The sequence below is a fragment of the Kwoniella pini genome, chromosome 8 (assembly GCF_000512605.2).
Source record: "Kwoniella pini CBS 10737 chromosome 8, complete sequence".
In the NCBI taxonomy this organism is placed as follows: domain Eukaryota; kingdom Fungi; phylum Basidiomycota; class Tremellomycetes; order Tremellales; family Cryptococcaceae; genus Kwoniella; species Kwoniella pini.
In genome coordinates this window covers 804507-829785 of record NC_091723.1, presented here as the reverse complement: position 1 = coordinate 829785, position 25279 = coordinate 804507, and the positions used below count along the sequence as shown (strand labels likewise).

The 25279-nt window shown below is 38.7% G+C and overlaps 11 protein-coding genes across 11 annotated transcripts; 3 read left to right on the top strand and 8 right to left on the bottom strand.

Moving 5' to 3' along the window:
* Nucleotides 1–204: 204 nt before the first annotated feature.
* On the top strand, nt 205–1951 carry I206_106063 (uncharacterized protein; the record flags this gene model as incomplete). The annotated part of the gene is made up of 2 exons (XM_019156615.1): nt 205–235; nt 300–1951. 2 exons carry the CDS (start codon nt 205–207, stop codon nt 1949–1951), a joined length of 1683 nt encoding a protein of 560 aa, XP_019010417.1.
* A 201-nt stretch (nt 1952–2152) lies between these two features.
* Nucleotides 2153–3405, bottom strand: I206_106062 (uncharacterized protein; the record flags this gene model as incomplete). The annotated part of the gene is made up of 5 exons (XM_019156614.1): nt 2153–2539; nt 2672–2796; nt 2881–2961; nt 3041–3068; nt 3205–3405. The coding sequence occupies 5 exons, from the start codon at nt 3403–3405 to the stop codon at nt 2153–2155; spliced, it is 822 nt and encodes a 273-aa protein (XP_019010416.1).
* Nucleotides 3406–3915: 510 nt separating this feature from the next.
* Nucleotides 3916–6188, bottom strand: I206_106061 (uncharacterized protein; the record flags this gene model as incomplete). The annotated part of the gene is made up of 8 exons (XM_019156613.1): nt 3916–4204; nt 4264–4307; nt 4376–4523; nt 4592–4980; nt 5038–5098; nt 5162–5363; nt 5457–5642; nt 5792–6188. 8 exons carry the CDS (start codon nt 6186–6188, stop codon nt 3916–3918), a joined length of 1716 nt encoding a protein of 571 aa, XP_019010415.1.
* An 843-nt stretch (nt 6189–7031) lies between these two features.
* I206_106060 (uncharacterized protein) lies at nt 7032–8381 on the top strand (the record flags this gene model as incomplete). Its single annotated transcript, XM_019156612.1, has 1 exon — nt 7032–8381. One exon carries the CDS (start codon nt 7032–7034, stop codon nt 8379–8381), a length of 1350 nt encoding a protein of 449 aa, XP_019010414.1.
* Nucleotides 8382–8768: 387 nt separating this feature from the next.
* Nucleotides 8769–11089, bottom strand: I206_106059 (uncharacterized protein; the record flags this gene model as incomplete). Its single annotated transcript, XM_019156611.1, has 9 exons — nt 8769–8954; nt 9035–9403; nt 9462–9924; nt 9994–10156; nt 10225–10344; nt 10398–10498; nt 10561–10585; nt 10647–10731; nt 10790–11089. The coding sequence occupies 9 exons, from the start codon at nt 11087–11089 to the stop codon at nt 8769–8771; spliced, it is 1812 nt and encodes a 603-aa protein (XP_019010413.1).
* Nucleotides 11090–11631: 542 nt separating this feature from the next.
* On the bottom strand, nt 11632–12786 carry I206_106058 (uncharacterized protein; the record flags this gene model as incomplete). Its single annotated transcript, XM_019156610.1, has 6 exons — nt 11632–11704; nt 11767–11898; nt 11986–12349; nt 12426–12505; nt 12565–12625; nt 12690–12786. 6 exons carry the CDS (start codon nt 12784–12786, stop codon nt 11632–11634), a joined length of 807 nt encoding a protein of 268 aa, XP_019010412.1.
* A 638-nt stretch (nt 12787–13424) lies between these two features.
* On the bottom strand, nt 13425–17133 carry I206_106057 (uncharacterized protein; the record flags this gene model as incomplete). Its single annotated transcript, XM_070203230.1, has 12 exons — nt 13425–13469; nt 13530–13590; nt 13651–13884; nt 13962–14158; nt 14234–14501; nt 14598–15238; nt 15300–15399; nt 15460–15632; nt 15694–15868; nt 15938–16695; nt 16756–16778; nt 16836–17133. 12 exons carry the CDS (start codon nt 17131–17133, stop codon nt 13425–13427), a joined length of 2973 nt encoding a protein of 990 aa, XP_070059331.1.
* Nucleotides 17134–17826: 693 nt separating this feature from the next.
* Nucleotides 17827–19414, top strand: I206_106056 (uncharacterized protein; the record flags this gene model as incomplete). Its single annotated transcript, XM_019156608.1, has 4 exons — nt 17827–18622; nt 18721–18866; nt 18970–19065; nt 19157–19414. The coding sequence occupies 4 exons, from the start codon at nt 17827–17829 to the stop codon at nt 19412–19414; spliced, it is 1296 nt and encodes a 431-aa protein (XP_019010410.1).
* Nucleotides 19415–19717: 303 nt separating this feature from the next.
* Nucleotides 19718–22544, bottom strand: I206_106055 (methylmalonate-semialdehyde dehydrogenase (acylating); the record flags this gene model as incomplete). The annotated part of the gene is made up of 13 exons (XM_019156607.2): nt 19718–19747; nt 19817–19963; nt 20051–20150; nt 20208–20291; nt 20375–20551; nt 20611–20707; nt 20769–20849; nt 20918–20988; nt 21052–21156; nt 21215–21317; nt 21398–21681; nt 22049–22182; nt 22287–22544. 13 exons carry the CDS (start codon nt 22542–22544, stop codon nt 19718–19720), a joined length of 1671 nt encoding a protein of 556 aa, XP_019010409.2.
* A 412-nt stretch (nt 22545–22956) lies between these two features.
* I206_106054 (uncharacterized protein) lies at nt 22957–23172 on the bottom strand (the record flags this gene model as incomplete). Its single annotated transcript, XM_019156606.1, has 1 exon — nt 22957–23172. The coding sequence occupies one exon, from the start codon at nt 23170–23172 to the stop codon at nt 22957–22959; it is 216 nt and encodes a 71-aa protein (XP_019010408.1).
* Nucleotides 23173–23318: 146 nt separating this feature from the next.
* I206_106053 (uncharacterized protein) lies at nt 23319–25033 on the bottom strand (the record flags this gene model as incomplete). Its single annotated transcript, XM_019156605.1, has 8 exons — nt 23319–23693; nt 23791–24145; nt 24213–24235; nt 24308–24346; nt 24415–24441; nt 24519–24591; nt 24658–24769; nt 24898–25033. 8 exons carry the CDS (start codon nt 25031–25033, stop codon nt 23319–23321), a joined length of 1140 nt encoding a protein of 379 aa, XP_019010407.1.
* Nucleotides 25034–25279: the final 246 nt, after the last annotated feature.

The window sequence follows — 25279 nt, the reverse complement described above, 5'->3', positions numbered from 1 at the left end:
AGTGTTACAGATTTGACACAAACTGCACTTTAACACCTTGAAAAGAAGTGAAAGATTGTGTAATATATAATTTGCTATTGAGGAATCAGATTCAAAGTCATGCGAGCGAGATGCGGTCGAAAGAAATGTAACATGCGTTTTCACAATCCTTCGTCCGGACTTTCATATTTTGCATTGAGCACATAAGTGATCGAAGTGCCCAAAATGGCTCTCGAAGATATCATAATAACGATAGGTGAGCTTGACTATATTATATGATCGCTCTTGACCAGGATCAAGCTGACTGACACATCAATCAGTGGTCGTCGTATCTCCTATCTTATTCTTTACTGTTCTTTTCGGTTTAACGTATTTATACAGAAGACATCGATCACCGTTCCGATTAGGTAAATTTCGAGAAGATAGTTTTCTACCCGGGAATAACATGGCGAGTGGTGGAGCCATATGGGATCCAAGGTCACGAGAAAAGAGATTCCCACATTGTCATATTTGTTTCGAGGATCATTCTTATAACCCCGCTTTACAAACAGCTACTCTTGGCGATACACCTTATAAACTAAATCTTTCGGAAAAATTATCAGTAGACAATCAAATTAAAATACCGGTGAGAAGAGAATCAAGTTTGGCTCAACCTCATTTCCAGGATAAGATGTTTTCAATCCGACGTATATCAGATAATCCACTTCAAACAGATCAATTTACTAGAGTTAATTCGTTCTGTTCAAGTTTAGGTAGAGCTAATTCATCTTCTGAACTCTTACCTTTCGAAGATCGTAGTACATCCTCTGGGCTTTCAGCTATTGACAATTCCCCGCCAAATCGGCATTTGTCAGTTATACTTGACGGGACAGGCAATGACCTTCAAAAGGTACTATCGGTTAGAAGAGTAAGTGCAGGTGGTGAAGAGGACGAACTACAGATCAACAAGGTCAATCGACAGCACATTCTCAGTGAAACTCATAACAATTCAGGCTGTAAAGATGAAAAGTCACATTACGAAAATATCAAACCACTTAAACTCATCAACACGTCTAATGCCGTACCTCCAAAACCTTCTTCTGTTTCTTGTCCACACCCCTTCTCTAAAGAGGCTTTACAACGAAGTTCCTACATCTCATCAACAAACATCTTTCCTATACCTCACATACAAATTCCAGAACGATCTAAATCGAAAATACGTCCAAGTACCTTAAAAATCCCTTCAACCTCTTCAAACAGCCTATCAAACTTATCTTCTAACACAACATTAATAGATAAAAATGATCATTTGATTAAATCAAATACAAATTCTAATCAAACTTTAAAATCAATTACAATTAAAACACCTGAATCAAAATATTCAATTGATACATGTAGTTCATTTGGACATGATCCAATAAATTCAAAAAATCAAAGTTTTTTTAATTTTAATAAAAATTGGAATGGATTTAAACAAATTCAAATTAAAAATGAAAATAACCAAGAAAAATTACCTAAAATTGAAATTCCTATTTCACCTACAACTTCAACTCCTAATCTTAAATTAAATAGAAAAAATACTATTTCAGCTACTTTTCGTAAATTAAATCAAAATAATAATAATTCAGATTTAAAATCATTTGTTCCGGCTTCACAATTCGACAATCAGGAAGATGAAAAAGGTAAACGACGTAAAGAAACATTAAGTAATGCAAGTAAAATAATTTATTTAGCTGATATAGTGAAAAAAGAAGAAAATTTACAAAATAGATTGACTTCAAGTATATATTCTGAAATTGATATAATGCATCCTCCAGAAGAATCACTGGTAAGAAAAACAGGAAGTATCGTAAGTGATAAACCCCCTGAACTTAGTCCTTTGAGGATGGAGCAAGGTCTAGGTGTACATAATTCAATCGCTGCTAGTCTAGGTGAGCGTATGGTACTAGGTGACGTTGAAGTGGAACACAATGATGAGCCAAGAGCAATATAACGGAGTATTATAATGCAAGATGAGAATGTAAGACTATGCGAGATACATCTTTTTTCGATCTATATTCTATATTATATGTTCTATTATCTATATTCTAAAGCTCTATATGAGAAATTTACAACATTCAGGCAATCCGTTTATTGAATTCTTCTAACCCACAATACGCATTGATAAGATATCATCGAATGAGATTGTCCTCGCTCACGACCAAGCCATCTTAACTCCTACACCAGCTTCACCACCTTGTTTCTTAATTAATTCTTTCCTTTGTTCCACTTTCAATAAAGCTTTTTGAGCATCTTCTACCCCTTTTCTACTTTTGATCTCTTCTTCCGTCAATTCCAATCCTGATGATGAAGATTGATCAAATTGAATAGACAAAGCATTTAATTGAGCTTCTTCTAAATTTAATTGAGCTAAAGATAATAATTTATTATTTCTATTATTTTGCCATGATAAGAAAATATTCCAACATAATCCAACTGATTGAACAGTAAGTAAACGATGTTGTGTTGGTATTATTGAAAAATTTATTATTTGAGTAGGACCAAAAACGCATACTGCTTTTTGCCATGTTGGGAACCATCCCTATAGTAATATGTCGAATATCGTTAGTTCTCATTTACGGAATCAACTAACAATGATGATGAGTGGAGCGAACGAGAACGAGTGTGTACGGGGATTTGAAATAGGTTAAGAGATTGTAGAACGGATACTTACATGTGCAACTTTTCGCCTAACTTCATTTACGCTCTTCCCTTCCAATAAACCTAGGCAAGTAGGAAACATGAAAGTGACGAAAGGTGACCAAATACAGATATCTAACGTCAGTTTCGCAAGCAGAGCTATTCAAAAGATCGCGACGAATGAGTCAGTCATTTACACTCCAGGTCTTTTGGGGGGAACGAGTTGAGACCGATGATACTTACATTTCACCTTGGATGATAATACTATTCTTTCAACTGAGCCTAGCCAATAATGTGCCAGAGGAGCAAATACAGTTGAGCCATCTAAGATTCAAAACTGAATCAGCTACTTTATCGACAGCTATACGTATACTATATGTATTCAATTGAGTACTCGACTCACATATAGATAATCTGGCTGTCCGTATGGGCTATATCAAATCCTAAATCAGCTCTCTGCCTAATTGCATGTCCATATATCTATCCACCCCTAGACATGTTGCACTTCGCACCGAAAATGTTTTGAGAAGCAAAGAAAGGAATTTCGAAGGTAGAAACTTGACTCACATCATATACTTCATCACCTTCATCCCCATCTAAAGTTCGGCTTATAGATTTCCCTTCAATTCCAAATTGAGCTACAAGATCCGCAGATATATATAAAACACCACTTTGAATCATTTTTGTTCGTAGTGGTCTTTCTCTTAAGGCAGTCGTATAGGAAGACCATATTCGATTGAAAAAACCTGGACGATGTATAGTAGCCATTTTCCGTCCTGATGGTCTAATTACTTATAGCTTGTGAATGAAAGGAATTATGAGCTTGTTGATGAGTGATTTGTTAAACGTCGACTGGTAAGTATGTGACCAGCGTAGGGAAGAATACGTGAGGTGGGCGGAATGGAGATATGCCAGAATGCAAGTCGTTTGTATCCCAGCTTTGAATGTTATGCTTGTAATGTATATATGATAATGTTGTTAATCACGACTGAAACGCAAATCATTCAAATATTTTCAACTTTTTTTGTTGATGATGACTCAATTTTCCGGAATATTAACGTAATAATTAACGCAACCACCTTCCGCACTTTTCTATACTAGTACTCTTACGATTCAGCAACTTAAATAAAACTTCGCTAATATGTATGGAAATTATCCGTCGGAATCATTGTAAACGTATGATGCATAACGCTAATAATACAAATCTATAACATGCTTCTATCATATTTTCTATACTGTATTCATCATCACCGTAGTGGGGGTAACGGGTCTATGAGACTAAAATCGACCAAGTGTCTTAGCAACTTTGAATGTCGCGCCGGTCTTCTCTTTGACCTCTTCGAGAGTATGCCCTTCAGCAATTTCGATTAAAGTCATTCCACCTCCATTCTCATTCGTCCTATCAACATCAAATACTGCTAAGTCGGTTATGATTCGACTGACAACCGAAACACCAGTCAAAGGTAATGAACATTTCTCGAGGATTTTAGGTTTACCATGTTTGTCGACATGGGTTGTCACAACTACGATCTTCGTGCTATCTGGGTTTGAGACTAAATCCATTGCTCTATATACTAATATATCAGCTGAAAGTTCTTTCTCTCAGTAGAATGAAACCTGACTTACCCTCCCATACCCTTGATAAGCTTTCCCGGAATCATGTAATTGGCCTATAACATAGCCAATCAGCAAATTGGCCTCTAGTCCACAACGTTCTCATCGGCTCGACCATACTCACCAAATCACCGGTGGCTGACACCTCCATAGCACCCAAGATCGATACATCTACATGCCCACCTCTGATCATACCAAACGATTCTGATGAATCGAAGACAGCAGCCCCTGGGACCAGAGTGACAGTTTCTTTACCAGCATTGATTATATCGCTGGATCGCAGTCATATCAGTGTCCGTACATTGTTACTCTTAAATGCATCAAGCGAAAATTTACTCACGCATCGACCTCATCTTCCAGAGGATAAGGACCCATACCCAGAATACCGTTCTCACTTTGGATCCAAACTTTTTGTCCTTCTGGCAAGTAATTTGCGGCAAGCACAGGGATACCCACACCTAAGTTGACATATGCTCCATCGTAGAGTTCCTTCGAAGCTCTCTTTGCGATCCTTTCTCTAGCTTCTTTAGCAGCGGCGACAGCAGGAGTGGTATTCTCAGATCTATGACCTTCATCGCCTGATGATGGGCTGACATTTTCCGATTGTTCCCTTGTAGTCTTAATTTCGATTTGCTTGTCTACGGTAGCTGGCACGATTCGATCAACGTATATACCTGGAAGATCAATATCCATGGCACCAATCTCGCCAATCTCTACGATATTTTCGGCCTACATCCATACTATCAATTAGTGACGGGGTTTGAGGGATGAACAAATGTAGCTTACCTCAACGATAGTCAACTTAGCTGCCTTGGCGACAAGCGGACCGAAAGCTTTTGTAGTGTATCTGGACATTGCTAAATCAGTTGAATGTCTCAAAACGTAAGACCGGGCACGAGGAGCAACTCACCTGAACACGCAATTACCAGCTCTATCCACCTTCCAAGCTCTCAGAATAGCAACATCACCATGGATAGCAGGTTCGAAGATGTACTTTTTTCCGTCTACAACTTTAACTTCTTTTTTAACACCTTCTAACACTACATCTTGTTTACCGCTTGCATCTGGTGCAGAGAATCTTCTTGGGATACCACCAGTCTCGATAAATGTTCCTAAATGTGACTCACGATTAGCATTGAAGAATTGTAATTTCGGCCGAACTTGATTTAATGATTGTCATATTTCAGCGAATCATTTTGACTTACCAACACCACTTCGAGTGTAGATACCTGGCATACCCGATCCTGCAGCTCTCAACCTTTCGGCGATAGTACCTTGAGGACTAAGCTCAAGGGAAATTTTTCCATTGATGTAGTTGGCCATGAGACCTTTGTTGGTACCGAGGTAAGACAAGATCATACGTTGAATTTGACCAGATGTGACCAGAGGGGCTATTTTTATCCCAACGAAAGGTTAGCAAATCGATTCCCCAGCGGAAAAGATTCTCGAGTCGACTAGCAATCCGAGCTGAATATTTGACATCACCGCGAGGAATATTGACGCCGAACAGCAAGCTGCATTGACAGGAGGTTTTACTCACAAAGACCGGCAGTTCCAGCATTACCAGCATTATTACTAACAACCATTAAATCTTGTAAATCCTTTCTTTCATGAATGGCAGCTATAATAGTTTCGGCGGTTCCACAAAGACCAAAACCAGCAGATAAAATTGTTGAACCAGATTTGACATCTGCTATAGCATGTTGAGCATCAATCCAAACTTTTCCTTTTCTCCAAGGTGTTATACGTGATTCAGCATGATCTCCCTTTGAAGGTACTGATTTCAAATCATGTTTAGGTGTAGGATATGGTTCATGGTTATAAGATCTGATTTGTGATAGATAGGGTGTTGATTTAGAGAGTAATGACACACTTGCTCGAGGAGCTATACGAGTTCGTAAAAGAGGTCGAGCGGATGGGAGAAGAGTCTTGATCATTTTTAATCTATTACCTATGGTCTCTAGGTGATATTTATGAAAACAGAGCAGAAAGAAGATGGAGACTCCTATGTACAGAGCGAGGGGTCCCAATGATACAAAATCTATTTATCTATATATGAACAAAGCCAGAGAGGGTCAGAGAGAGAATACTTTTGTTTTTATCGGTGTTCTAGTGATATCATTTCTTCTGTTGTCATTATTTGTCGCGGAAATGTTCGAAAATTCCCCAAATTACCTAAGGATAATTATTCCACCGTACCTTTAAATCTCGCCCGATTCCGTATTCGGACGCGGGCTACCGCCGGTTTAGCTGGAAAGGCATGCCAAATCAGCTCATTTACGAGTTAGGCAAGCGAGAGGGACCTTCGGTTTTAGGTAGAATTACGGGTAAAGAATAACCGGTAATGTCGGTCATAGTGATCGGTGTAGTTCGGCGAGTAAAACTAACGCTGACGTGAATTATGAATAAAGATTGGTAAATCATTTTACAAATTATCAAAGTAAAGTCGAAAACGCTTATGCTTTTGCCTTCGTGACATTATTGCCAACGAAATATCGATCTGCTAAGTAGATCATTCTCGATCAACTACGAGGCACAGTCCATACAAATTTCAAATGACGATCAATCACAGCAGTTACACAAATCTTGTACTATTACTGCGGATCTACGCAGTTTGACATGTGAAAAAATTAAACTGCGAATTCGTAAGCGTTATCCCTTTACAAGGTATATAAGACTTGCAATTTTTGGTTGGATTCGAGTTCATCCCAAGACAATTCGTCTTTTGATTTTATCACTTATACATTGACCAACTTATATCGCATATCTCTTTAGACATCATGCAAATCAACGATAACGCAAACAACAAGCAAAACTCTGCAGTAGTCCCGGAGGAGACTCCCATTACCACTTCTGAGCAGACTCCGGTCATTATTCAAACTGAGGAAGTTTCCAATGGACCATCTTCGCACGAAGAACAGGAGGCTGCCGCTCTTCATGGGGACCAAGATATCTCTGGTCAATTCGCTTCGCTATCTCTTTTTGCCCCATACATACGAATCCATCCATATTCGCCTCTCACTGGTGAAGCTCCTCGTTCGAGACCCTCCCGATCTCGAGAACAGGTAGGTGATAATATTGAAGATCAACCTGAATCACCAAGAGGTCATTCTAGACCTCATCATCACCATCATGGACACAGACATCCACCCAGAGGACATGGATCATTTGATGATCCAAGACTCTTCATGAGACTTCCTCCTTTTCCAAGGAGAGATCAAGGTAGGTTCCCCTTTCTCCCTCCACCTGGATTCGAGCGACATGGCCATCCCGGACTTCAAGAGGATATGAGATTCGGTCCACATGACTTTGAAGAAGAATTTGATCCTGCCTTCTTCGGACCTCCTCCACCTCATGGCAGAGGTATGAGAGGGCGAGGTGGACTACAGGGCGGACATGGCCATCATCACAAGGGCCGCAAAGAATTTCCTCATCATGGCCACAAGTACAAGAGACATCATCACCACAAACGACAAAGGCCAGAAAACAATGATGGAAAAGAAGAAAATGATCACAATCAATCTGATATAAATGAAAAAGATACTTTCGCTCAAGACGAAGTGATTTCTCTTTCTTCCGAAAGTCAATCTGATTCAACTTCCGCCTCTTATTCTGAGACCCTTCCCGAGGCTGAACCACATCATAGACGACCACATCATCATATGAGAGGGATGTTCGGTGGAAGAGGTCGAGGCGGGATGAGAAGAGGTCCAAGGGGAGGTTACCCTTTTGAACATGATCTTAATACCGTTTTTGAGTTTGGCCTTGGACCTGACCACGTCAGAGAATTTGGCCCAAGAGGTATGCCTCATTTCGGAAGACATGTTCCACCAACACATCTCTTCGGAAGACACCATGACTCCGATTTCATGGGGTCAAGAGAGCGAAGAGGCATGTTTGGTCACCATGATAGACCAGCTCCACCACCTTTCTTCGGCGAAGGACCTCATGATCCTTTCATGAGTCTAAGAGGCCATCATCACAGGTCCGACCATCAACCAAGAAGAGGTCCACCTCCATTCGATATGCCTTATGGCACTAGGGGTGGCTTTGATGGAGGTCGAGGTCGAGGTAGAGGTGGCTTCTCACATGGATTTGGATTTGGTCATCCAATCCCTACTTTCGCTTAAGCTGCTTTAAGCCTTTGAAAATATACGAGGAGAATACAAGATAGGCCAAACGATCACAAAACACACGGAAAGGTAAGACAGGAACAAGTCTTCTGACAAATTATGATTCTCAAGTAAAAAGGATTATATACCTCCAATTGATCAAAACACGATTATATAGAATATGACTGAATGTATAAATATAAAAACCCAATCATCCGACTGCACTTCTGCTCATTAATTAATGATCAAAGGATCGCATCATTTTCTCTATTTATATTTTAGGTTGACTAATTAACTACTAAACTGTATTTGACTACGCACGCAATTACTACAATACCACTTTTTTACCATATTTTTCCAGCTCTATTGACTATTGACCATAGATGGACCAAACCAGCCAAGTCTCTATGCTACATCTTTTGATTGATCCATATTCAATATGATAGCTTGATAGAATCTGGTAAATTCGATTAAATCATTTGCGTTGGAATATTCATTGATTGTATGAGCCCCTGCACTTCCTTCCATAGGAGTATATCTATATCGATAGATATTAGGTGTAAGATCAAGGTATCGTCTAGTATCGGTATTCTGAAGACAGGAACAAATGATTGAAATTAGCTTTTATTCTGCCTATTAGAGCAGTGTTAAAAGTTGAAAAGATTACTTACACCAGTACTCATGAAAGGAGCCATTACTAAATCTTTACCTTTTTCAAGTTCTACAACAGAACCATCTTTACTAACTTCTTTTCTACTTGCCCAAACACCTCTTGAAGTACCAGCAAGTACATTCCATGCTGGATCATCAAGTGTTACAGGTGAATGAGGAGCAGGATCAGTGAAATATCCAAATGCTAAATTAAGATCTACTTTAGATGAAGGTGATCCGCTGAACACTGTTGTACCGTCAAAGCCGTTCAAAGTGAGGTTGTAAGTCTTCACAATAGGAAGTAAGAGAGTTTCAATTCGTTCTTGTAATTCTAAATGATTTGACAGAACATTGATTCTGTGATTAATGATAGCTTTGACAGATTCGGGCTGATGACCATGAATTAGCTAAAATATCACCCCCACGAGACGGGAAAAAAAAACTTACCAAAGCATTGACCTTCAATCCTCCATTGATAATATCAACAGCTTGGGTAGTAGTCAAAAGACTTCTTAGGGGATCACCTTGACCGGGACCATGTGAACTTCCTTCCATACCAGTATTGATGATTTCTAGAGGTAATTGTTTCCAAGCTTTTTTATCACCTTTTCCAGCTTTGATTACAACTTTCTTTAATTTAGCTGGCATTGACTCAGCAAAAGTAGCTGCACAAGTCATAAACTCGTAAATTGGAGATTTTTCAGATATGGTTGGTTGATGTGGGTGAGCTTCTAATTGGGCAATTAATAATGAAATTAAACCTATAGCTGTATGTGTGGGTGGTACTGAAGAATGTCCACCTAATGTGGAGACTGTTATACCGATATCAACGTGTCCTTTTTCAGCTACTGCTGGTGTAGCGAATTGTTGACCCCATGTTTCGACCAAACCATTTCCTTCGTCAATGAGTCTAGGTGAATCCCCATATCAATTAGATCATTGTGCTACGCGAAAATGAGCATGCAAGAAGTGAACTTACAAGGACATGGAGTTCTTTCCGTATTTTTCCAAGAGGAATTTGGCAATAGCAGGTGCACCTACTTGACCACCTCTTTCTTCGTCTGACCCGAAAGCAAGAATGATTGGTCGTCTAGGTTTGAAATCGGTAGTACCGAAAAGATGTTCAAGAGCGGACATGACGGCTGTTGATATCGTCAAATATGAGCGATCTTAGAAGACTTTATCTATTGCTGATTACAAGTTATCTCACCAATTAAACTACTTTTAGTATCTGAAGATCCTCTTCCATGAATCGAAGTACCGTCATATTCTCCACTGAAAGGATCATGGGTCCATTGACCGACTGTATCCGGGAGGACAGGTACAACATCTAGAAAGTTATTGTCAGCTACTGTTTTGACATTCATCAACTTCGTAACTCACCTTGATGAGCAGTAAGCATTAAAGGTTTCAAGGAAGAATCAGTTCCGTCAATCTCGTAAACTAAGGCCCAATCAGTCTTGGTAACTTTGGCATGTTCATAGCTGAAAATTTATCGTAAGCTCATATGAGACACGCATGGCAAGAGTGCTAAGTGTCAACATACACATTTGGGAAAGTTCTTTCGAGGACTAATGACATTTGAAGAACATCAGCGTTGTAAGGAATAGGATGAGGATCAGGTATACTCACAATCGTGGAATTCAGCAAATATCTTCCATCTTGGATCTTCATCTACAGGACCCATTTCATCGTACATTTGAGTGGGAATTCGGATCTACGATATTGAATGTTAGCAGATATTTTTACTGGAAATGGAAAAAAGAACCACTTACAGCTTCCTGAAGTCTTTTGATAATAACATCTTTCTCTTCCCATATCTTGGTGACATTATAACCAGAAGGCAAGAATGGTTCGGCTTGTTCACATAATCCTTTCTTCACACTCAGATCACCTTCGAAAAAAGAAGAAGTAGCATTGGAAGTAAGTTGGGTGACGCTAGTAGGGAAAGAAGTCAAGACGGCTGCTGTAGCAAGTAAACCAATGACTGCAAGAGGCCATGATTTTCTAGCTCTACCCCTTTCTGGGGAATGTTCCAGCGAGTGAACGGGAAGATGAATGGGTCCTTTTGCCATTTTGGATGTCTAGAGAGATCTGATTACTAAGTTTTTGTTGCTACAATGTTCAATATGTCGAGAAAGAAAGACAGAGATTTCGATAAGACTTCCTATATAATGTTATGGCCTCATAGGATAGGTGATTTTGGTCAGGACATCGCTCAAATCCGATAAATCGGTGATCACCGCCCACGGGTATGAGCGAAGAAATCGTTATTTTGCCGAGATCGGTAATCTCTCTCTTGCTTATTTGGGCATAGTACAGGAAGAGCATCCACATGTTCGCATCACAAATCAAAGTGAGCAGATAAGAGCGTCAAGCTTACACTAAAAGACGGGCAGAACGAAGTGTGATACTTTCTCGAGATGTGTTGCCGCGTTCATCACGACGTTGAATAGTTGTATCTCCTGAACTCCGGCTGCCTCATCATACGGTAGGCGAGTTTTTGGTCGTTAGATTTCGTATTAGCCATATAAAGTTGAGTGGGTATGCAGAAAAGGCGACGCAAACCACTGTGTGGTATACGACATATGTACATGTGAAGTATATTGTATTGATTCTATTGTCTACATTTTGGCAAGGCCATCAATTCTACAACACTTTCTCCTCGCATAGCATCTAGGTCTTTGAACCTATTGGGCCGTAGTCGGATCAGCTGAATCTTTTACGATATTTTGTTGTATGTGATACTTACAACGGGACTCTCTTCGGTAGATCATCTTCATTTTCCCAATCAAGTCCACAATCTTTCCAAGGACCTTTAATTATATTCTTATATTCTTCCCAAAGTACTTCATATCCTTTCGTAGTCAAATGACATCCATCACTTAAAAAATCATTCATCAATTTTTTTTCCACCACTAATCACAATCGCATTTTTTCATAATTTCAGGATATTATTTGATTCACTTACTGAAAAAAAGGTTCAAGTCCATCACCTAAACCTCCAGCTTTATTTTCCAAAACTTTCCAAAGATCAAGAATTTCAATTGTGAAATTATTTTGATTTTCTTTTAATTTCCATTCTTTACTTAATTCTCTAACTATTTTAACAAATTCAAAACTTCTTTTAGTATTTCTAATCCATTTTGCAGGTTGAGGTATTTGAGGATCAAATGGTGGTGGAGGAGTAATTAATAAAATATGTAAATTGCTTTCAGAAATTTTATAAGGAGATTTAGGTGAAGTTAAATTATTTAAAAAATATTCATAATTTTCTTTAAAATGTTTTGGATGAGTCGCTCTTGGATTTGGAAAATTTACACTATCATTTGTACCTTTAATCTCATCATTAGTTTCATTTCTTTCTTCCACAGTTGAACAAGATTTCAAGAAGAGAAAAATAGAATTCACCAAAAAATAAAGTTACTAATCTGACTACAGGTGCATTTTCTCCTTTTTTTGCGAATATTTTATCGAATAACGGTAATGCGCTAAGTCGAAATCAAATGGTTTTTAGCTCTTTTTACAACTCTGTATGATATGAACTTACTTCGTACTTGAAAATCCACCAAATCCTCTATTCAGCACATCCATTTTTCGTGCATAAGCCTCTACAGGACGTGATAATTGTCATTAGTGCATGCTCAGAACATGATCAATACAGGCAAAACTCACGTGACATCCTTTCGAAAAAGGCTTGAGGAACATCTTGTCGTTCGGTTAGACTATCCCCAAAGAGAATTATACAGTCTTGAAAGGAGGCTGCGGCCATACTGTAGTTTTGGTGCAACAGAAATGTTTGGCTTTTGATCGATGATTGATAGTCTGAACTAAATGAATTTACAGCTTGAGCTATGTATAGCTCTGATTATCTGGAAGATCAATTTGTTGATCGGGATCACGGTAAGAAGTGATGCCGAACAGGTCCGGGCGGAGATGCGCGATGGGTTAAAATAAATGATATCCAAGTTATCTCATCAGTTGATAGAGTTGTATTCAGACAATATATCTATATATAGATGGTAATGGCAGAAGCAGAGAAGCGAAGACACAGTATGCTAGTTGGAAGAACAAAGGTAATGTACGGATCACAGCATATCAATCCTTTGTGAAGTAGGTCTTCCTTGTCAAGCCAAATTGACGCCAATGCAAAGGATAGTACAACGAAGGAAGGCCGTTGGAACAAGCGACAGTACAGCGGGAGCGAGTGGACGGAAGGACCTTCAATCAATGGGGGAAATTTGCAGACAACCGGAATGAGAACTCCATCATAAAACACGAGAATAAAGGGCTTTAACATCAGCGGATCAAGTGATATATATGCGGGAAGCCTGAGTGATCATTAAGTCGTTCATACGTCATAGTTCCTTGCAATGTTCAGTTCATTAAGCCGTACCGTGAATTGTCTCTTCACATAATCACACAATCTTCTCTAACCGACAAAGCATACATAGCCTAACATCAAAGGTGTCAGTTACTCCCTTGCCAAGAATTCGTTGCAGAGCACAAGCTCACCTTATCAACAGTCTTTTCAATTTTCTTCCAATCACTTCTTCTCTGTATAAATTCATATATACTAGTTCATCGACCTGAATTAGATTCGATTCGACTTTTCAGAAAAGAAAGCAAAACTCACTCTTCAGGTGTAAATGTTCCTCCGTACCGCGTAACATCCCTCACAATTTGAGCTAAATCCTTAGCATCACTAACTATATATACATGTCCAAGCATCTTTAGATTGGCGAAATCTTCAGTTATTCTTTGTTGTTTCAACGAAGCGACGAATGCATGATATGTGTTGAGATCTGCTATGATTTGAAATCCACCTTCGAGTGATATGATTTGTCTTTTTAGATGTCTTTGCAGGATGCTATGTGTGGTGTTCAAGAGCCGTCAGTCAGAAGTAAGTTGAATGAAAATACAGCTCGTGATGAAGTGAGGACTCACGCTTGTAACCTGATTCCTACTTCTTGATAAAACACTTCCAATACTTCCTTTGACGTACTTCCTCGAAGTAGATTGCAATGCATTTCCAAACATTTGATAGCTTCTTGACAACCTTTGGTAGGTCCAAGATCCATCGGAGCGCCATCTACAGGATAGTATTCTCGTGGTCCTGTTTTAGTGATTATGATATGTTCGACCTACGAGAAGTCGAGGTTTCCCGTCAGTAAATGCTAGTGAATGCGTCCTATGAGTTTCGCTGCGAGACCGCTCACTTGATTCATCAGAACCTCAATACCAGCGTTCAGACCAGCAGCGACAGCATCATCCAACACACTCTCAAATCTCTTTTTCTCTCTCATGACGGCAGTCAAGAAATCTGTCTTATCGACGTATGGTGATAATTCTTTGTCGAAATATACCTGAATCATAGATTGTATTGTGTCTCCAATATGTACCAATTCAAAGAATTGTAGGAGTGGTGCAACTGATGTGGTCGTTTCGTGTTCTGAGGGTTTATAAGTTGACATTTGATTTGTTGCGCTGAGCATCACATACACTACGATCAGTACTGCTCCCATTATCTTGTTTGTCATTCGTTATACCGAGGTGAAAGGAATTCAGTGGTACACTACTCACATTCTGAACCCAGGCGCAATATGCCTATCACCCGCGGCTTTCAGCATCAAGATAAAAATCTCTTCTATAGCTTCTCGAACATGTAACCCAGCTCTACCTGGATACTTGGCAAAAGTCTCAGCACGTTTGAGGGAATCTCGATCAGCTTGGATAAGTTCAAGTGCAGTATCAAGCGATACGAGTAATTGCAATTTATCGAAAGTATCTTCTTTATCTTTACCACTAGGTGTCACCGATCTAGAATCATCTTTTTCGACCTTTTGACTCGGTACTTCCAAATTGTATCCACTTTTCTCATCTAAGTCATTGTTCCCATCATTGACTTTTTCAACGACTTCAGCAGTATCAGGCAGTTCGAAAACCACATCTCCACCTTCTGAGCTTTCTTTTTTGACTATTTTTCCATTTGATCCAGTCCATTTTTGAGGATTTAGCATTGCCAAACCACTTACAGCTTGAGTTGATCCAGTGACAATAGCATTGGTGGCGAAGGTTACTGTACGAGGTACGATGGTTACAGGTAATAATAAGGCGTCTTTAAATCCTGCCAATACATTTCGCTTGACTTGGTCGGGATTTGCTGAAGTCAAAAAGGTCGGACCTGTCCCTAGGGATCTTGATCCTGGATCTTTCGCACCGAGCTAGTAGATCACGTCTCGCATCAGCAGATGCCTTATTTTCGGGAGATGCATGCAATCTTACCTGTTGATCCCATGCCTTACAAATATCCTCCAAGTGGTGTTTAACTCGCTCAGTCTCGTCGTCCAAGTATTCGTCAAGATGCTGTTCAAACATTCGGAAGCTGTTAAAACACCGTCAGCTTTCGGATAGCACGGTCGGACTATCCAAAAATAAAACTCACACAGTGTCCTCTACCTTCTCCCTTGATATAGTGGCTTTTTCGTCGCCCACCACTTCCATCACAAGGTCAACCAGTTTCCAAGCTTGCACAAATGTAGCAGCAGTGGCTTGTAAGAAGAGGTCCTGCGATACCGCTCGAGCTTGTGACAGTAAAGGGTGGATATATTCGCCGATCTGATGTCCATGAATGTCAGCTCACTATAGTTGATTGAGTCATGATATGCGATTTACTTACCACATCACTCGCCACTCGATCACAGAAGGATAAGATTACTCTTGCATTGGTCGGGAATACCCTCTTGGCGAATTCAGCATCTATCCGAAATGCTTCCAAGACATGCGAAATAAATGCGTCCATAGGCGTGAAATCGAGTTGTCGTGTAGTGGCTCCAGTAGGACTTTGTACTTTTCTACCGAACACCAGAAAAGCAAAGCGGTCAGAAAAAGGTTGGACAATCTAGCGGATAGTCTTTGCTCACATGATATTTTCCGCCGAATCCCATCTTGCAGTGTCGTAAAAGACTTCTCGCTTTTCCACCCATACACGCCCACACTCCCATTGATCTCTAGATCCTCCTCCTGCTTCCCACACTTTCCAACTACTCTCAGCTGCTACTTTCATCCCGTCTTCGTCCTTTTTTCCATCAAAAACTTCAAACGCTACCAAGCATGTCGAATCAAATCTATCTGATGCTGCTAATAAAGCTTGACGAAGGAATCCCCAATCTCGTAGGGGTTGTAGTCGTGGGGATAGGAAGAGAATTAAGGAGAAGAGAAGATTCGATTGGTCAGGTAACAATGAGGGTTTTTGAGGTGGGAAAAGTAAAGATAATGTAGAAGATGGTGAGGGGGACGATCTAAGAATTTCACAATAAGGAATCATAGATAAATGGTACTTTCGATATGTTTTATACCACATTCCTGGCGGAATATTTGATAGTGTTGATGAACCGAATGAGGAGAATTTTGATTTGGTAGGTGTTGGATTAGGTGATAAAGCGAAAAATCCGGTTTTTTGTTGACCTTTTGAAGAATTCGTATTTGAAGGGAGTGGTAAATCATCAAAATCTAACAGATTGTTCTCCTTTTTCCCATTCAAACTTCCACCATTAGGTTTTGCACCTTCAAAATCACCAAAATCAACATCCTCAAACACGTCATTATTCCCACTAGTACCATGTCCTTGACTTGAAAAATCGCCAAAATCATCATCGTTTATCGATAATTGACGAGATTTCTGATTTGATGTTATAGAGAATGATGGTTTTTTAGGTGTTTGTCATAGGTTTAGCGGCACTTCCTTCTTTGGTGATGTGATAGCTACTGACGTTTGAATGAGCATACATCTTCAGAAAGGGACTTATGGTTATGACTTACAGGTATCAGCTGCTAAACCTAACCATTTACATCTGACTTCCCAACCCGTTTCATCTTTCACTAATCTAGCCAGTGTCCTATTTGCACGAGCGACATTTGGCAAGTCAGGTATCGGTAAGAAATCTATTATTCCGAGAATGACATTTTCTGGCCATCTACCGACCAATGGACCGGATGCGAAGGAGCCGCGAGCAGACGGTTTTGAAGGTTTTAACACAGAGGCAAAACGTGAGGACAAGTTGTGCTGATTAGATGGTCCACCTGGCTTTGACGGGGCGATTGGCGCCCATTTGTCCATCCTGTTCAGTCGGTCACGCTACTTCATATGAATTCGAACTGATAACATGGTACTTCGAAGGACTTGTAGCCTTTGACCTGTCTCGACATGACGGACAGGCCCCTGACCACGACGCGGCCACGCGTTTGATTAGGCATGCTAAATCATTGTTGCATCGTGCGCAAACCTAATTTTCACAATAATCTCTTCACGACTTGCGAAGAAGCCACCGATGCTTTTTTGAGAAGCGTGGCTGATACGCCGTTCTTCTTTGGATTCTATTTGTATACATGGGTTAAGATCACGACGCTGCGCATGAAAAGGGGAATCGATGTAACAGTGTCAACCTTGTTAATGCGATTCATCCGGATCGGGTTATTCCACTTGAGAAAACCCTGTCGATCACCGTGTTCCTGAAAAATGCCATTCCGTAATAGGCGTTTCATCAATCTCATGAAGGTTAAAAAAAAAGGTGACAAGTGTAAATAAACAAATGATGCCCTTCTCATACAAGTTATACAGCTTATCAATATGTAAAAAGATCACAATTCGATGCATCAACTATGTTTATCCACTTTCCGTTCTTTTCTCTTCTTCTTCTTCTTCTTCTTCTTCAGTAATCTTTGAAGAACTTGTTGATCGCTAGGTCGATCTATTAACATTCATTTAAATTGCACAATCTTTTGACGATAACACATATTCATTTCGACAAAAATGAAATTCTCAATTCTTATCACTATCCTGCCGCTACTGGCATTGAGTTCAGCTGCACCGGCTCCAGCTGTTCAATCGTCTTCTTCCTCCTCCGTAGCCAAATCAGGATCATCTACTAGCAGTGCTTCTAGATCATCTTCCAGCTCAATCAGCAAAAGCACATCTTCGATAAAACCTACTTCATCAACAAGCATCAAATTATCCGTATCTTCCTCGAGCAGTAAAGCTGCTTCATCAACCTCAAAAATCTCAAGCAGTTCTTCAATTCCCAAATCACCTTCTTCGTCCATCAGTAAACCTATCTCTTCTGTAACATCTGCTATAAAAACCTCAACGTCTTCTAGCAAAGTTTCTACTACAACTTCCAAAGCTTCATCTACATCGACTAAAGCTTCTGCATCCACTACAAAGGCTTCGTCAACATCATCAAAATCTTCAATGGTCACATCAACTTCAAAGGCAATCACTTCTTCAATATCCAAATCAATTTCTGCTTCTACAAGCAAAATAAGCAGTACAACTTCAAAAACGATTTCCACAACTACTTCATCATCGGCTCAAACAACCTCATCTTCGGCTCAAACAACCTCATCTTCAGCGGGATTAGGACTTTCTTGGCAAAGTTATCAAAAATTAGCTAATACAAAAGGATTAAAATGGTATTATAATTGGAGTTTTTGGCCAATGAGTATGGGTGATATTGAATATGTTCCTATGATTTGGGGTGAATCATCAATAAATGATTGGGATGGAAATGTTCCAACAGGTTCAACGTATATTTTAGGATTTAATGAACGTGAGTTTTGAGGTTTTGTATAAAATCCTTTTTTCTTTTTTTTTTTTCGCTTTGGCTCTGTACTTAACTCATACTTCTTTTACATTGGGAATTTTTAGCCGATCAACCTAGTTCTGCTGGTGGTTCAAATATGAATGTAACTCAAGGTTCACTTTTACATCAAAAATGGACAAATAAACTTGTTAATAAAAATATAAAAATTGGTAGTCCTGCTGTAGCTAGAGGTGGATCATGGTGGTTTAACGTATGTTTTTTAATTTTTTTTTTTTTCCTCTTCTTTTCCTCATCTTTGAAAATCAATTCAATATAAAAAATTAATAATATGATTTTGAATAAAAAAAAAACAGGGATGGTTACAAGCTTGTAATGGTCAATGTAAATTTGATTTTGTACCAATTCATTTTTACGGTACAAATGCAAATGATTTAATAACTTATATCAAAGTGAGTTTTAAATTTCTATTTGATTCTCTTTTGCCAAAAAAAATAAAAATAAAAATGAGTTTAACTAATTTTTTTTTTTTTTATTAAATAGACATTCCCAAGTCAAGGTAAACCAATTTGGTTAACAGAAGTTGCATGTTTAGATTTTTCTTCAGGACAAAAATGTACTTTACAAGAAAATAAAGATTTTATGAAAATTTCTATAAATTGGTTTGAATCTATTGAAGGTAAAAAATTTATTGAAAGATGGTCTTGGTTTGGTGCTTTTCCAGATGTTACTGATCCATGGGGATTAGAAAATAGTAATGGAACTTTAAATGATTTAGGTAATTATTATTTAACTTTATAATATTACTATTCATAAATAGAATTGTAAACAGGTGTCTCTGCTGGTCAGATTTTATATTATTTCACTTGAAAGGTAATTTTTTTTTCATACCCCTTAATCTTCTCAATATGGACAATTCTTTGGCTTTCTTGATACGGAGATTCAAACTGAATCAGAAAAATGAATTTAGCGTGATATATATGCATGACAAGTTAAACCTCCCAATAACCCATAAATAGATTGAACAGAACAATTCATCTCGTATAATACAGAACAAAGATCCAAATTCATCGCAATTGCAATTCACCCTCCCATTCGAGCCAACTATTGGATTTGAGGCATATGGACACTTGCCTATGACGTCCCAGTCACCATCAGCGCCGAGCAAACTTATGTATCGTAATCAAAGAGAACTTCGCTCACCCTATTACCAACAGCGTCCGCAGCGGGCCAAAGCGATGTAGTGGTCTTTCGATAAGTATAGAAATCGATACCTGATTTACCGTAGAACGGTATATCACCCTTGAATGATCCTTTGTTTCCTGACCAGTTGAACATGGGGAGGGGTACCTGTAGGAACCCGAATATTCAGTTACCCACAATGTTGATCCTTGTACAAGGGATGATGAGGATGGTCAACAGATATGTTGTACTCACAGGCACAGCTACATTGACACCGATTTGTCCGGGCTCAGCTTCCAATTCGAATTTCCTAGCTGTAGATCCAGAGTTGGTGAAAATGGAAGCTCCGTTTCCACTACAAAAAATTTGGCATCAGCTATTGGTTTCCGTAGTTATTCAGCCAGGAACTCACTATTTATTCTGGTTGATGATTTCGATAGCATCGTCAAGTGTCTCAGCCTCGACTATAGTCAAAACAGGACCGAAAATCTCGTTCCTGCAGACGGGGGTTCGTAAGCATTTCTTCTTCTTGCATACAACCCAAGCAATGCCAAAGATCCCTGCGACATTAGTACTCACTTATATGCACTCATATCCACGGTCGCTTCGACTACAGTGGGTCCCACAAAGTTTCCGTTGGGGTATTCAGGAATAGTCAAGCCCCTTCCATCAAGCAAGATCCTTCCTCCTTCTTCTTCGACGGTACCGATGTAATGCTCAACTCTGGCTTTGGCTTCAGGGGAGATCACAGGTCCGCTATGCAGATTGACTTGGACGTCAGATCCAATTAGTCTATCTCAATTCAAAATACTGACAGATCGGTGTTCTCTTCAAATCCTCCAGACACCTTAAGAGCCTTTGCTCTTTCAATCAAATCGGGGATCCATTGTCTAGAAGCGCCAACGAAGATGGCTAGGAGCATATCGTGAGCTTGATGAAAAACATGAATCCCTTCTCATTCCTCTTGACTTACCTACAGACAAAGCCATACATCTCTGACCAGCCGCACCGAAGGCAGCTCCAGCCACGGCGTTGAGGGACAGATTCTTGTTGGCTACGAAGCGGATTGTCAGCCTGAGTTTGTGATAGTAGTCATGTCATGGATTGGAGCTGTCCACTCACCATCCGGCATGATCACACAATGGTTCTTAGCTCCCAAATTAGCTTGAACTCGTTTGCCCAGAGGCGTGGCTCTGTAGAAGACGGAGTCATCAGCTTGTTTGCTTCTGAAACTGAAGAAATGAAATGAAGCTGACCTGTTATAAATATGTTCACCAGCTTTGTCTCCTCCAACAAAGGAGATAGCTTTGATTGCAGGATCGTCACAAATCCGATTGACTGTTGGTGCACCACCGTGAACGCTGCGAGGACCGAAGTTAGCTTTATTCGATCCAAGGTCCCTCAACAGCTGATACGTACACATTTATGACTCCAGGGGGTATACCAGCTCTCTCACATAATTCAGCGATGATCATAGTCGCTCCTGGGTCTCGTTCAGATGGTTTAACGATGAGTGTGTTACCTATACACGATGGCCGTTAGCACCATCATTTCCGAAACAGATAAGTCCGCGATTCATCTAATTTGTGAATTGCGACGTACCAGTCACAGTAGCTAAAGCAGCACTCCAAAGAACAATCATGGCTGGGAAGTTGAAAGGAGTGATAGCAGCAGTAACACCTAATGGTAATCTTCTTGAGAAAGTATCCATATCCGCTGAAACTTCTAATTTATCACCTAAGAGGGTATTCGTAATTGCTGTAGCTGATTCAACCACTTGTAATCCTCTTCCAACATCTCCAAGGGCATCGGCAAATGTTTTACCTTGTTCAAGTACGATTGATTTGGCGATATCAGGAGAGTGTTGTCTGATAAGGTGCTGAAGTCTATAGAAATATAACAATCATCGAATTAGTATCTCCTCGCTCGATCTTGTCCAAAAGATTTCGGTCAAATGACTTCTTGAGCATGTCCCTCTGTAAGTCGTGTACATCGATCAAATCCACTCTCCACTCAATCATGGTCAAGCAACTTTTGTCCCATGATCAACACACTTTTCCGATGAGAAGTATCTTCTTTCCACTAAAGCCTTCAAACCATCATTGATTGTATCGCCGTTCATCCTTGCCATCAATCATCCGTTCCACACGATAACCCTGATCTAACGCTTGCTTCATTATAAGAAAGAGGAAACGCCTCCCCATCAAGAAACCTTTAAAATACGACATGACTTCCGAATAAAATTAAACTTACTCAAACATAACTCTTTGTCTTTTCATCACACTTGTTTTTCCCCAAGTTTTAAAAGCTTGAGAAGCAGCATCAATAGCATCATTAAATTCCGATGCAGTTGTTTCTGGAACTCTAGTAAGAAGAGTTTGAGTAGACTACGAGTAAATGTTAAGAAACAATATTAGTGTTCTGTATAAAAAGTCAAAGATCACAATCCAAGTAAAAATTGAATGAAAAAAAAAGAAATTTAAAACTTTACAGGATCATTAACATCTAACCATTTCTCAGCTTTACTTTCTTTAAATTCTCCACCAATATAATTTTTAGTATTACCTCCAATTGCAGAAGTACCTTTCCATTTTTCAGAAATTTCTTTAGCTACTTCATTTGCTAAAGGTGATAAACCTTTTTTAATATTACTAGAGGAAGAAGAAGAAGAAGCAATTGAAGGAGAAGAGTATGAACGTGTTAAACGAATAGAATGAATTGGAATTGTTTTTTGTAAAGTACGAATCATCTTGATATTTATTTTATTTTAAGGCAAAGAATCTGATTCAAACCAAATGAGTAATTGAATTATAACAAGTAAGAAAAGAAGAAAAGAGGAATTAAATGATGATGGGATAAATATATTACTAAATGATATTGAAGCAGGTGATTGATCAAACTCGGTTATATCATCTGACACCACCCGACGCCATTTTAACCGAATTCACCGTTCATACAATAAACTTCGGCTATTTCATTCATAGATAAAGTGAACTCTTACGGAGGTGAATTCCGAATTATATTTGGCCAAAGATGTAAGCAAATACTAGTATAATGTCCAATTCAATGCAAAGGTATTGTATATACTAATTACAGAAGCTTCCTCCGTGTTTCAACCCGAAGCTGATATGCCAAATATGATTGATACAAGATATCATCACTTAAGCAGTAACTTTTCCCATTAAACCACTCATTTCTGAATTTTCCAATTTTAAATCGTTTAATCCATTATCAATCTTTCCTTCGTTAAATGACGTTGAAGCTACTTCAGCTGAAGAGGGTAATTCCTCTTCTATCTGATCAGCATTTTCTACCATTGAAAATTCTGTCAAATCAGGTTGTTCCAATTCTCCAGGTTGATAGCATACCGTTCGCATTACGTCGAGCTGAGTACGTAACATCCAAGTCTAATTTAGAGAATATGCGATAGATTTTCAAATTCGGAATGCGCAAATTCATGATAATAGCGAATAATTGATAAACACCAGTGATTGATAAATGTCGGTTTTCGCGTTTGATCGGATTATGCGGGATTTTCGCGTATCAGGAATTCAGGTGATATTGATAAAGATAATCGACGTATAGTTGAATTGCCAGTTGTAGATTTCGATGAAGAATCGTCAGTTTCAGGAGAAGTCGGAATTAGTGTAGGAGAAGAAGCAGCGAGAGGTGGAGAATAGGATGAAGAGAATGAAAGTATATTATCATTTTCAGTGGATGATGATGATGGAAGATTTGAATCGATGAAGGGATCATATAGCTGTCCGTGAGCTTTAAGATACATTGCACCTAATGAACGAATAGTTACGTGTGCAACGGAGTAATATCTCCAAGATGACCAAGGGAAAGTCAACTTTGATAAACCAGTAATATTCATCTCAGAAGGATTTTCGATGATCTGAAAGCAGTGTCAAGGGGTATTAGCTCTTGTAAACATCTTCAGTTGAAGTCATTCAAGTAGTAAGATGGAATGGATGGAAATTCAAATTGCTCACGGCTTGTTTCAGCTCAACAAATTTACCAACTCTATCAGTTAAGACAGCTTTAATTCCCCAAGAAATAGCAGTTCTCATTTCATTTTCATCATTTACAGTCCAAACTGTAACTTCTTTTCCATTCTCTCTACATTCTTTTAAGAAATTTTGTCCTTCATTAGACATTAAAATAGGAAAACAAATTGAAAATCCTTGACAATATTTCCAAAAATATGATTTTATAATTGGAATTGAAAACCCAATATGATATCGAGTACAATTTGATAAATATTTATATGCAGGTTGAATGAAAAGTGGATGCCATAAACCTAATATTATACGAGGACATAGTGTTCGAGCGTTATCTGGATATTTCCTTATTGGAAGTTTCGTATTTCAGTTCAAGTGATTCAAAATGTATGATAGGACTACGTCCAGCTCACGATATTATCCTTGCCATTTGGGGCTATAATAGATATTAAATCCAAAATCAGCAGGTATACTCTTATGAGAATCAATTCAATTACTATTAACTTACGAATAATCTCTCCGGATCATTCTGCATTTTACAGTCGATCTAAATTACGAGATAGACCAAATCAGTCACACATTCTTTGGCGTTCAAATATGTATTTAGGACCTCACATTTAGAGTGACATGTTGATTTTCCGGCTTTATGATTTATAAATCAGCCAATTGAATACATTTGTTTCTTCATGACAAGTCATCAGAGGGTAAACTCGACGCACCTCCATTAATAAAGCTATCAATTCCTCAAATAACGGTATAGGTTGTATAGGTTCTTTAATTGTTCGGACATTTCTACATTACAATCCGTATCTTAATTAGATCGAAATATTATTATCTTAACCTTGGAAGAGGACTTACTCAATTACACCATTCCAAGGTTGATTTTTTATTAAACCTTTTCCATTTGTTGTTCTATCTAAAGTTGGATCATGAAACATTAAAACAACTCCATCAGAAGTAGCATGAACATCTTTAATCGTAATGATATTCAGTATATATTATTATATGATTAATGCCAGACCATCAAAGGGAAGAAAAGTACTCTAATTACTTGGAAATGTGGAAAAAGAAAAGAAACAAAAAACTAAAAAAACTAACCAGATTCAATTCCATTACATCCTTCTTTAATTGCAGCTCTAAAACTAGCTAAAGTATTTTCAGGTAAATGTGCAGATGCACCTCTATGTCCCCAACATTCTATTTCTTTTGGTTTTCTAAATGGTATAGGTGACATTTTTTTTTTTTTTCTGAAAAAAATCTTATCTTATTGTATTTGTATTATTCTTAGCCTCGTAATTAGATACGAAGAAGAGATTTTTTGAACGAAGAAAACTTTTGAATTAAAAACGTACTTTCAAAGTTGTTTCTATATATATTCAAGAAACAAAAAAAAAAAAATTATTACACGATTATGAGTCCTTGCTTTTTCAAATGCAATGATATATGTATACTATGTTACAAAAGTTAAAAAAACATAGAT